Here is a 13,087-nt window from a genome sequence, read left to right as displayed (position 1 = left end):
TTGATACAAGTAATATCCTGCCAGACACTACAGTCTTCCGGCAAGTGGTAAAAGCAATGCCTTGTCAACCACTGTATTGCTCCAGCATTTGGTACAAATAATGTCCTGCCAACCACTATAGTGCCCCAGCATGCGGTAAGCCCTACAAGTAATGCCCTGCCAAACTATAAAGCCCTGAGACAATCCGTGCAAGCGATTCATGCGTGCTGTGAGATTTGTATTCGGAATGCCTCTTTTTACGTGTACCGGCTTTTGTTGAATTCACATTCAGGTTCAGGAGAGTTGTAAGTGATAGTTCACTACATAGATTGCAGATAATTTGACTCTTTCTTTTCTTCAGGCGATATAACTTAGTTTCAGTCTGGGCTGGCCCTCTTCACGTCCGGAAGTTTGCCAGATACAGATAGGTTATAATTAGTCAGCTGTACTTTGGATACCCTCGATGTCAGCTGTTCATACATACGTGCATTCTTACGTTCAGGAAACACGCAAGAGAAAAAATCCTTCACATTCCCATGGAAAACAATTTTTATGAAATATCCCCAGGGCGTTTCAACCCTCAGATACAGCAAAAACTAAATCTAGCTTGCAACTTTCACTACAACTAATTAAGTAAATTAATTCAAACATTAATTAATTAGACATCACCATTTACTTACCAATACATGCAAAGGTTGAGCGTTTAAACAAATAATGTATCCGAAGATTCGAGCTTATACTACGCCGGTTTCCTGGTGTACATTATTTGTATACTGTATATTCAATGCGTTGTTGTGATACTAGGTTATACTGTGTACTCCCAGCTCATGATGACTACACATACACACACACACACACACACTTTTTAAATAAGTGACATCAATTAGGCTATTTATAGCTTGTGAAATACGAACGCATAGAATAGATCATTGCCGCACAATGCAGAGGCATGCATGCATATATCGACTATATGCTCACACAACACAAATTATATAGTTATTGGTAGGACGGCTGAAGCCGTTGTATTTCTATGCAAACTATATATGAGTAGGTCTATTATCTATTGCGCATGTTCGTGCAATAATCAGCTAGGCTTATTTCATGCCATTTACCACTACTTCATTTCTGTATATAGGCATATATACATAGGTATATCATATCTCATCATTATATTCGCTGATATCAATATAGATACATCATGCATGTTTATACAGATATGTTCACATTATCTATTCGTGATTTTAATACAAACCAGCGTCCAACATACCTTTGGAAATCTTCTCTATTCGTTGGAGTTCGTACGTAGGCCTACTATACACCATATACGAAATACAATACCATTGAATTAAACAGATTTAAGTACATGTATGTATCCTTATTGTTACTGCATTTCTCAAATATCAGATGTGACCATGATACTATGCATGTAGACCGTATCTCTCATTTGGTTGATCTTTACTCGCGTGAAAAAGGCACCAGACATGCCTTATTAGTCAAAGAACTGGTTTGTGAAGAAGATGGTTTCTATTTCATTTGTTTCCTCATTTATGATTGTGGTTTAACGTCTTTCGACAGGTTATTTTTGTCTTATATACGATGGCAGTCATTTTTAAGGTCGAGGAGACCAGCGAACCAAGAGTGAGCAACCGTCAGCCGCAGATATTGGTATTATATCGGTGGAAGGCAAGTGATCTCCAATAGACTTCAACCATGATCTCTTACACAGACACACGAAATCTAACGGCTTTCAACCATGATCACTTACACAGACACACGAAATCTAACGGCTTTCAACCATGATCACTTACACAGACACGCGAAATCTAACGGCTTTCAACCATGATCACTTACACAGATACACGAAATCTAACGGCCTTCAACCATGATCACTTACACAGACACACGAAATCTAACGGCCTTCAACCATGATCACTTACACAGATACACGAAATCTAACGGCCTTCAACCATGATCACTTACACAGATACACGAAATTTAACTGCCTTCAACCATGATCTCTTACACAGAACACGAAATCTAACGGCCTTCAACCATGATCACTTACTCAGATACACGAAATCTAACGGCCTTCAACCATGATCACTTACACATACGAAATCTAACGGCCTTCAACCATGATCACTTACACAGGCACACGAAATCTAACGGCCTTCAATCATGATCTCTTACACAGACACACGAAATCTAACGGCCTTCAATCATGATCTCTTACACAGACACACGAAATCTAACGGCCTTCAACCATGATCACTTACACAGACACACGAAATCTAACGGCCTTCAACCATGATCACTTACTCAGATACACGAAATCTAACGGCCTTCAACCATGATCTCTTACACAGACACACGAAATCTAACGGCTTTCAACTATGATCACTTACACAGACACACGAAATCTAACGGCCTTCAACCATGATCACTTACACAGATACACGAAATTTAACGGCCTTCAACCATGATCTCTTACACAGAACACGAAATCTAACGGCCTTCAACCATGATCACTTACTCAGATACACGAAATCTAACGGCCTTCAACCATGATCACTTACACATACGAAATCTAACGGCCTTCAACCATGATCACTTACACAGACACACGAAATCTAACGGCCTTCAATCATGATCTCTTACACAGACACACGAAATCTAACGGCCTTCAACCATGATCACTTACACAGACACACGAAATCTAACGGCCTTCAACCATGATCACTTACACAGATACACGAAATCTAACGGCCTTCAACCATGATCTCTTACACAGACACACGAAATCTAACGGCCTTCAACCATGATCACTTATACACACACGGAATCTAACGGCCTTCAACCATGATCACTTACACAGACACACGAAATCTAACGGCCTTCAACCATGATCACTTACACAGACACACGAAATCCAACGACCTTCAGACAATACCACTTAGACAGTCACACGACCTCTAACGACTTTCAAGAAAACTTTATACAGCCATACAAGTTCCAAACAAAACCACTTTCAAACAAAACCACTTACATGGCCACTTACATGGCCACTCAAGCTCCAACAGCCTCCAAGCAAAATCACTTAAAGAGCCGAGATCCAACAAACTTCAAGCAGAAGGAGGCACGAGTTTCAACCACCTCCAAGCAAGATCACTTATAGAGCCGAGATCCAACGAACTTCAAGCAGAAGGCCGCGCGAGTTTCAACGACTCCAAGCAAGACCACTTGCATAGGAACACGAGCTCCAACGACTTTCAAGAAAAACCACTACACAATCATACGAGCCACTCGAGTTCAAATGACCTTCAAAATCAACCACTTACATAAGCTCCAACGACCTTCAAGAAAGATCACTTACACAGTCATACGAGATCTAACTGCCTTCAAGCAAGACCACATACACAGACACACGATTTCCATCGACCTTCAAGAAAGGCCACTTACACATCCGCACGAGCTCCAACTACGTTCAAAGCAAACCACTTACATAGCCACACGAGCTCCAACCACGTTCAAAGCTAACCATTTTCAAGAATAACCACCACACAATCATACGAGCCACCCGAGCTACAAAGACCTTCAACACCTTTACGCAATATAATTAAAATGTACAACATAGAGAGAAAAAACGGAGCAGCGACGACAGTGTCACAGCTAGCAAATGGTCACACGTAGCCGGTGAAATACGGCCTGTTGTCAATTTACATAATTTGTGGTTTAATTCCAACTATTCAGGTAAATGCATGAATAGCTGTGCTTTAATCGCATTTAATATACAACAATAAAACAATAGCCACACGAGCTCCAGTGACCTTCAGGCCAGAACACTTACACAGCCACGTGAGCTCCAGCACGACTCGTACAATATAATTAAAGAATACTTTCATTTAAAACAGCCACACGAGTCCCCCCCCCCCCCACCCCACCAAAACCGAGTGGAAATTATGTGGGATATCTGCGAACCACAGCGACCACACTGACAGTGAGCCGGGGAGGTCGCTCGTTGCTGGCAGCGATAGTTAAGGCAGGTCAAAAGTTTTCCCAAACTCTACCTGACAGAGCTAAAGGAGCTGGAAACCTCTGGCATCAGCAGAACGACAACAAAAGTGGGGACTTCAACTGTTTAAACGTAATTAAAGTTTGAATTACGTAGGCAAAAAAAAAATTGAAACACAAAATTAGGTTAACAATAGTTTGATACTGAATTTTATTTGTTTTGCTTGTGTAAATGCTTAGCGGTCGTGTTGTATTCTGTATCAAATTCATAAACACTGGGTAACGAATGTTGAAATAATGGAACACTTCAGTTCACATTTGCAGTTCAGTGTTAATTTCTCGTCGATCACGTCGATCAGAGAAACTCCGGCATCAGCAAGAAATGTGACTGTCGTAGCCATTTTATTTCTTTGTTTATATTTGTCGTCTGCTTTATTCAATGTAAACAACCTCTCTCCACCCATAGAACTATAATAGACCCGTCCAGCAGTCAAACGCTTCTGTCTCGTGATCGGTGTATTTAACCACTTAGATAATGTACACCTGGCGCAATGCCAAGCAGTGCGTTGTATGCAATAAAAGAGGAATCGAAGGGTAATAGAACTCTGAATATGCAGTTTAGTAAGTCTTGACACATAAGGGTAAAAGAAAGGCCGTAAAATTGCTTTCAAATATATTTTTTTTAAATATCATTCGTCAGTCAGGAAATTAAGTAGCTTGCATTCGTGACATCAACGGGGATAGCTGTCAACACAACTCAGTAAGGTGAAGAGCCTTTGATGGGTTTCGCTAAACTGGTCCCATTAAGCAGTTGAGTTCATTGACGTAATTTCCGACCACTGTCGGAAAATATATAAAATATGTGTCAAAAATATTTTTTTCATTTTTTTTTTGGCCTTTGGCATAATTTTCTTAATTGCCAAGTAAACCGTAATCTTTGATTTAGAGTTCTTTTTGATATATCCCTTAAAGTTTGTTGGAGATCACTGGCCTTCCACCACCATGGCACATATTTTGAGTTCGCGCTGCAGGTGAAAGTTCGTCAGTCACATGTACTTGCTACAAAAAAAGCCTGCGCTGCATCCATATTCCGTCTTCATCCATGTAAAACTGATCCTCTTTGTACAAGTGAAAAGTATGCCGCTTTATGAGCACAAACACAAGAAAGAAAGAAATATTCGTGTTCGTGACGCACGTTATTTGATATTCTTTAGCGAAACCTGCATCTCTTATTCTTACCAGATACTTACTGACTATACTACAATAAACAATGCGCACGTCTGGAAACATAAATTTACGGTTATGTGCAAAATTTAAAAGGTTCAGCCAGCGCCAAGAACTAGAAATATAGAGTTTCAGAGGCGCGAAGTGTCTGTGTGTCGAAACAAACATTCGTATATAAGCCATCAACCAAAATGGCCTTTCCATGTCCATAAACGCAAGGCAAATTCCCAAACCACAATTGTCCTTCCTTTGCTCGGACGGAGAAGGTGTAAAATCAGTCCTAACCTCGGACAAGGGATCTTGGAGATTCCTTTCACTCCACTCATCTGAGAGAAGTTTATGGTCTTACATGACAGGTGCCAAGATGCCCGCCTTCAGCCAGTCTAGTATCAACATTGAGCTCACTCTGCAGGTTAACTTCTACAGGCGTTTTACGCATGGGCAGGTTTGTGATTTTTTCCAGGGACTGATGGCTTACCTTAATCATCACAGTTACATTTACCCTTTTAAATGACCAAGGCTGTACAAGTGAGAAATTCTTGAGGGCGGCGTTTAACCCCAATTAAATCAAATAAATAAGTAAGTTGGAGCACACAGAACACATAACTCGTACATCTCTAAGTATTTTAGCATTTGTTTTTATAAACCACAACAATATCTTTTGAACAAGTTCTCAATGTTTTGCCAAGACAAAGTTTAGGGCAAGGTATGACACAGTGAACAAATCTGTAACGTCCAGGTAGTAACTATAAAATTTGCATTTATACTTTACGCTTTAGGAAACAGTGTACGCTTTAACCATACTATAAACCTATTGTGAAAGTAGTCACTGCATTTATTCTAAAGTTTGGCATACTTCAACTGTCACGTTCTGCTTCATTCACCATATTACCCCACTTAGGAGTTTGATTAATTTCTTATTAGAAAAACTTAAGAATTGGCATCAAAAGTATTATCTTAACGCCCATATGAACATCTGAAAGCCTATTTTTTACATGCCAAAATACAGGTGAAATACAGTGTGTTAATAAACCTGACTAAAATAATAGGCCTACCGCTGGTTTGAAAAATGCTTTTGTAAACCAGAGATACACATTCATCCACATAAAGCTTAAAACAACAAAAAAGGAATATCTTTTGTGGACCTTTCACCCTGTCAAATTTGTTGTAAATGAGAAATTTTTTTTGTAATTGGTAAAATGTATACGTATACATCTGTTTCTTGTATTAAACAGATGAGCAAATTTAATCATTTATAATAAACACACCTGGAAAATTGTACAGTTACCAAACAAAGACCAAAAAAGCTGGATGGCCAACTTCACCTTTAGTCTATCCCCGAACTGTTACTATTCTATTTTTTTCTGAATAGATAATGTTAAGCTATAATTTATACATGCGTGACAAACTTGCTACCTCATCTAAAATACACACATATACAAGTAGTGTGTAATTAAGGATTTATTTATTTATTTGAGTGGTGTTTTACGCCATACTTAGGAATATTTCACTTATGTGACGGCGGCCAGCATTATGGTGGGAGGAAACACCAAAATAATAATGCACAAAATTTGAGTTGATAAGGAGGAAATTTCCTTTTTCAAGTTCTGTGTTCAAAACAGGTTAAAATGATATAACTGTAATTAGATTTAAAAGTGTTTATTTATTTATTCATTTATTTCATTTGTGTTCTACTTCATACTCAAGTATATTTCATATATATGACCAGGGCAGATTCAAAAATGAGTAACATACATACATACATTTCTGAGTATTTCGTGCCATGAAAAACATGAATGGTATCACCATAATTGAAAAATATCTGAGTGAAAAAAATTAAAGCATTATAAATAATAGCAATAAAATTGACTTTGTTCTAAAATATCATCAAAGAACTATGAATTCCAATATCAATATTGCCATAAATTCTCTTTGGAAAAAATATTAGGTAAAATTTTAAAAAATAATTTCTAACAGACAAAATTAAAAGTGGAATCAGATTGTTGATAGCTCCTTCACTGAAAGTTGACAACAGGATGCTTGATTTGTTCTCTGTCTGGGAGAGATTTCCAAACACTAACAAAAAATTGACTTGTACTGTGACAATATCTGAGATCTGGACTACACATCATCAGGGTATGAATACAGCCCACGATTCACACCCTGTACAATGATGTCCGGTAAGCTACCTGGAAGAAAACAAGAACATCATTATACATCATACAATGACTCAAGAATGTCTTGGAAACTTGACAATAGCTTTAAGTACCTCTTCCAAACCATGTAAAACTGGTCTCAAAGAAGTACAAAATAGGCCTTATCTTCAATGGCAAACGATATTATAATAAGACATTATTCATGTCCTTTCACAACTTAAATTCCACAACTTACACAAAATTTCTTTAACTTTTTCACAGGTTTAAAGGCAATTATGAAAGTAATTTATCCACCTTAATCTTTTGATTATGGTGATCATTTATCTTATGTGGATTTTGCCAACATCAGGGCTTCACAGCAAATATAGTTATTTCAGTCTAGGCAGAGAAATTCCCTTGCGACCATGCCAAAAAGGTTAAGAAATAGGATAAAATATTTTAAAATCAATCACTTATAACAAAGCTATACAGGCAACATCTAGAGAGCTACCAATAACAATTCCTGTTTAGTTTTTGTACATTAGCTTGACAGGATGTCTCAATATTACAACTCTGACACTGAATCATGTAAGAAGATTATATCACATTAATGATAATCAAATTTTATGTCCTGGCAACCTATTTGCGACTTGCTGTTCATGTAGGTTTGACATGTTTGACAGTGACACTTACTTCTGGAATTGTCTTGTAAAAATGCTTCTCCCACAAAAGACACCACAGGCTGATGGACAACAGTTGAGCTGAGATTTAAGTCATCTAGTGAGCTGTGGAAACAAAACAAAACATACAATGCAGCTTATGAAATACTTGATTCAGAGGACAGTTACATAGGGTCTGTAAGTTAAGCGTGTGTTTTGCATGCTTTACATTCTTTATTTATTTCACTGGAGTTTCGTGCTGTACTCAAGTATATTTCACTTATATGATCGGGGCAAGCATTATATTTATTTATATATTTGATTGGTGTTTTACGCCGTACTCAAAAGTATTTGACCTATATGATGGGGTCCAGCATTATGGTTGGAAGAAACCAAGAGTCTGGGGGAAACCCAAGACCATCCGCAGGTTGCTGTGGGACCTTCCCACGTACCGTCAGAAAGGAAACCAGCATGGGCTGGGCTTGAACTCACAGCGACCGCATTGGTGAGAGGCTCCTGAGTCATTGTGCTGTGCTGGCCTGTCAACTCCCTGGGCCACTGAGGCCCCGACAAGCATTATAGAGGGCCTGAAACCAGGAAAAGCCTGAGGTAGGGGAAGGGGGTGGGGGTGGGGGTGGGGTAAGGTGGGGTGGGTTAGGGGGGAGGGGACCCACAACCATCCACAAGTTGCTGGACAACCTTCCCATTGCATGCTATACAGGGTATAATACTGGGATTTTGATACTTAAACAAGTTAAGCTGTACAATAAATAATTACTTTATTTATTTATTTATTTTCAATTGGTGTTTTACACTGTACTCAAGAATATTTCATATATACGACTTTGGCAAGCTTTATGGCGGGAGCAAACCAGACGGGGACCAAGGGACAATCATTCGGAGGTAATTAATTTAATTATGTACTTTTTTTACATGTTTCACATTGCACAAGCCACACCTACTTCCAGTGTAACTGATTTCAGAATGTGAGTGATTCAAGGGTTTTTTGTTTCCTGTTATATGTGACAATGCTCAGAAGAGATGAGCTGTAGCAAAGACCTTTTGGTGCCACAAACGTAACACAAATTTACATTAGTGTGTAGTTTCTTAGTTTTCATTAGCGCAATACATCAGAAGTCTCTTGCCAATGCAGTGCCTGTGAGTTCAACTCCAGTACATGCTGTCTTTCTCTCAAATCATAATGGGACAGTGTGCCAGTAATCTACAGATGACCGTGGCTTTACCCTGGACCTCTGTTTTTTCACACCTTATGTTGGACACCGCCATATAGGAGAAATATTCTTGAGTATGGCATAAAACACTAATCAAATAAACCAAATGATAAATCATAGTGTTGATGACAAAGCACAATCACAATATTCTAAATATAACATGGATCACTTGACACTGAACTTACTCAAAGCTTGCAGAAAATGCTGGCATGCTGATTTCTAAAAACTTTAGATAACACTTTGGAATGCTCTCAGAGTCCATGACTCCCTTGAAAGAAAACAAAAACATCACACATCGCAAGATGAAAATGGTGAGATAGATAGGTATAAATTACATGTACATGTAATCATGGACAAGAATACACAAAGAGTAAATTTAATAAAATGAACGCAATCTTTGACAAATTTTCATTTTTATCATAGCAAAAATGGTGAGTAATGTTATGTGTCACATAGGCACGTACACGCCAAGTTTACTTTGGCGTACTAGGGGAGGTAACTTCATCAAAGTACACAGAAAGGCACAATTTTGGATTATGTCCCCTTAAAACAACCTTGTCACAAAGACATCCACATCAACTGAATTTTGTTCTTACTTCTTTAGTTGTTTAGGCTTATTTTACATGTATCAGCATAAATGACTCACTTATGGTGTCATTTGATATTATTACCTGTAGATATTTCTGCAGAGCCACACGTCGGTGTTCTAAAACTTTATGATTCCATTTCATAATCTTCTTTGGAGGGAATTCTGGTGTTTTTTCAATTTTCTTCAACTGTGAAGAGAAGTAAATAATTAATTTTGTTCATATACACGCAAACTTCAAAGGGTCAAAAAAAGATGGAATTGCCACATATCTCATAAAACCACAAGGCAGTAGCCGAATTTCTATTAATGTTATCATCAAAATTTCTGTCCCAAGGGCATCTTAATAGGGTGGATAAAAGTAAAGGTTTTTTAATTTTTGGGAGAGTTAAAAGTAGCCTTTGTTCAAAGAATGTACTCTTATATGCCTATATCCAATTATTCAGTAGAGGTCTTCAGTAAATCAACAATGGAGATATCTGGTTGGTATCAATCGGCCCAAATTCTAAGTTAACCATCAAGTGGGAACTTATAGAAAACCCTATGAGAGCAAATTATCTGCCAAGTACGGAAATCGACATTGTTCAATTTAGCGTTCCAATTTAACAGGGTGAAAAAGCCACACCTGTAATGGTTAAGTATGAGTGGACAAGGCATTGCTTGCATTGTTAGGTTTCAATAGGATCTCATTTAAACCCGTTTGGCACATTGGGCATTCTTGATTTGTTGTACTCATGTTGAATCTCACACAAGAATGAGGTTTTGAATGCCAAAGTGCGACACAAGATCTCTGTTCATGAACAAGATTTTAATTCCCCAATTCTCCGGGTTGGAGAACAAGAACTCTATTGAAATCAAACAGAATCGGAGCTCTTTTTGCACTGACAAATTCTGGCACAAGAACATTACACTCAGATAAGACACATACGTGGATTTCAATGCAGCCACTGATTACAAGTATTGTTATCAAACCTGTTTATGGAGTTCCTCAAACTCTGTGTATCTTTTCTCCACAGTGTGAACTCTTCCTGAGACACAAACTTCCACACAAAACACCTGTCAAACAATAAACCAAAACACAATTTAGCGATCATTTTTCTTTGAATTACATGTACGCCTGAGGGTTAAAATCTCACACTGACTCCACTTTTGACGATGTCAGAGATAACCTAGCTAATTCTATATTCTGTGACTGGGCCTATATGGTTCTGATTTAACAAGGAACAGATTCCTGACTGTTGCAGCATCTGTTAACATGTGAGGGCTTTGCCACATTGCCAACTCGGCTATTCTCTTTGCTGATCGACTGAGAACAATTTACCTAACCACATGTCCGTTAAGTACATTCCACTACAATGGTGTCAGGTTTATGGACAGCCAAAACTGCACATCCCAGTAGAATAACCACCCTTTACCCCACATGATGTGTGACATCTCCTCACATTACTGGTGACTGCTTGGCTGGTCTAATGATTAGAACGTCCACCTCGGGGTGAGGAGATCTGGGACCAAATCTAGGTCAGGTCATAATGAAGACTCATCAATGGTACAAGTTTGGAATTGCCTGGCTTGGCACTCAGCGCTGAAAGGTTAAGGCAAGGAAACAGAACTGGCTGGCCTGGTGTCAGTATAATGTGACTGGCTGGGGTGTCAACATGTCTTTTTGGCATGATACTTTATTGGTCCATGATGACTTGCCCTGCCATAAGAAGACACAGTACATGAAGATGAGCTGACATCTTATTACTCCTTGTCGTCATATGACTGAAAATTTTTTGTGGTAATCACAATACCCAAGCATTCATTCTTTCACATTGTTGGTCAGGTCTGATATGGACTCTTGCTAGAGCTACGTGCACTTCTTTGATGGCTAGGCCAGCTAAGATCCTTTCAGTCGCAAACAATCTCTGTACCAGTACCAGTCTCAAACTATTGAGGCACACTTGTATAATAAAAGCTACATCACTAGTTTCCAGCATAATGAATGAGATATGTACCCTATTCATACATATAACTTCTAAGACAAGCCCATCCTCTCCTTGTTATGTATATTTGTAGCAGTACATTTAACTTATTGAACCTCCCTCTAGCGTTTCCTATCAGTAAGAATACTAATCAGAAATGCAAAGCAGAGGACATCGCGCAGAAGGACACAAAACTCACCCCATACCATGTCTAAATTATTAGGCTAACATTAAGATCACTGAAAACTGTTAATTAGATGTCTGCTAGAATAGGCCATCTTGAGGACCTGGGTGTACTATTTTTAAACTCTGACATTCATAACATGACCAATGTCACGCTAAATGTAAGAATTTCAAAACAACATTTGGCTCCTGAGTTAGTAAAATCTGGGATTAAGGTAAATGTCCCGGGGAAAACCTATGCACAACCTGATTTTACTTCGTGAGTTTCTTCCGCCAGTCCAGTGTCTGCTTCCAGTTCTACTTCAATCAGGAAGATTGGTATACACACATACAAAGTGGGCCTACAACTTTACAAATACCGGTACCCATTCAATGATTCATAGGCCAGCCGTACGGTCTGTATGAACAACAACAACATACGCTACTGAACTCATTGTTTACAACATGTAAGGAGATAGAATTAATTCACGACTTTCAGTTAAAATGTTAATTGGGCAATCATAGCGTGGAGGTAGCTGTCTGACATTCTTGGCCTGTAGCTCACGACATTGGGGACGGATTAGGAGGGAAGTCACAAATATAAATTTCGGTATACTTGAATTTCTGTTCCTACTTTTTCATTTGTAACATTCAAAAGTATAGATTTTTCTTTAACATTTATTGTGTATGTTCTCTTCCGATTTCCTGTAAAATTAAGCTCTTACTTTTAGCCATTTCCTCAAGGGTCTACATTGACAGGGTCGAATCAACAAGCCGATGATGATAACCCCATTGGGTTACCACTTGCCCACGCTTAGCAAAGATGATTCGCCTCTCGATCGGAGGTCATTTCCAAGAGACGAATAACATAAATCGGTCAGTATATTGGCGTCATGACACGGTAATTGTGTATGTCACTGTGCACCGTTCAGTTCTCGGTCTTTTCTTGCTAGGACCACAAGAACGAGATAAATGTTTTCGCTTTACAACAACAACAACAATTCGCTGTGCAACTTTGTACTTAGAGGCAACTACAGTCATGTTCCTGAACTAGCGTAGATACTTCTTGTCACAAATGTCAACGCATTTACGGTTGTAAAGACTACAGTTCATTCATGCTTCCATGAATGAGGCT

The 13,087-nt window shown here is 38.7% G+C and overlaps 1 protein-coding gene across 1 annotated transcript; it reads right to left on the bottom strand.

Moving 5' to 3' along the window:
• Window positions 1-5,849: 5,849 nt before the first annotated feature.
• On the bottom strand, window positions 5,850-11,631 carry LOC135473645 (sorting nexin-24-like). The gene is made up of 6 exons (XM_064753509.1): window positions 11,620-11,631; window positions 10,799-10,882; window positions 9,912-10,016; window positions 9,426-9,508; window positions 8,043-8,134; window positions 5,850-7,403 (listed from the first exon to the last, which is right to left on the bottom strand). Exons 1-6 carry the CDS (start codon window positions 11,629-11,631, stop codon window positions 7,336-7,338), a joined length of 444 nt encoding a protein of 147 aa, XP_064609579.1. The 3' UTR covers window positions 5,850-7,335.
• Window positions 11,632-13,087: the final 1,456 nt, after the last annotated feature.

The sequence above is a fragment of the Liolophura sinensis genome, chromosome 8 (genome assembly GCF_032854445.1).
Source record: "Liolophura sinensis isolate JHLJ2023 chromosome 8, CUHK_Ljap_v2, whole genome shotgun sequence".
In the NCBI taxonomy this organism is placed as follows: domain Eukaryota; kingdom Metazoa; phylum Mollusca; class Polyplacophora; order Chitonida; family Chitonidae; genus Liolophura; species Liolophura sinensis.
Note: the sequence above shows the minus strand (reverse complement) of the source record. Positions and strands in the feature narration are given on the sequence as shown.

Bases quoted from the DNA above. Each gene is read 5' to 3' on its own strand.
- LOC135473645 (XM_064753509.1), bottom strand. The intron at 10,017-10,798 runs GTTTGATAACAA...TTCTCTTCACAG, and splicing joins TTGAGGAACTCCATAAACAG to TTGAAGAAAATTGAAAAAAC. The intron at 9,509-9,911 runs GTAATAATATCA...TTTTCTTTCAAG, and splicing joins CTCTGCAGAAATATCTACAG to GGAGTCATGGACTCTGAGAG.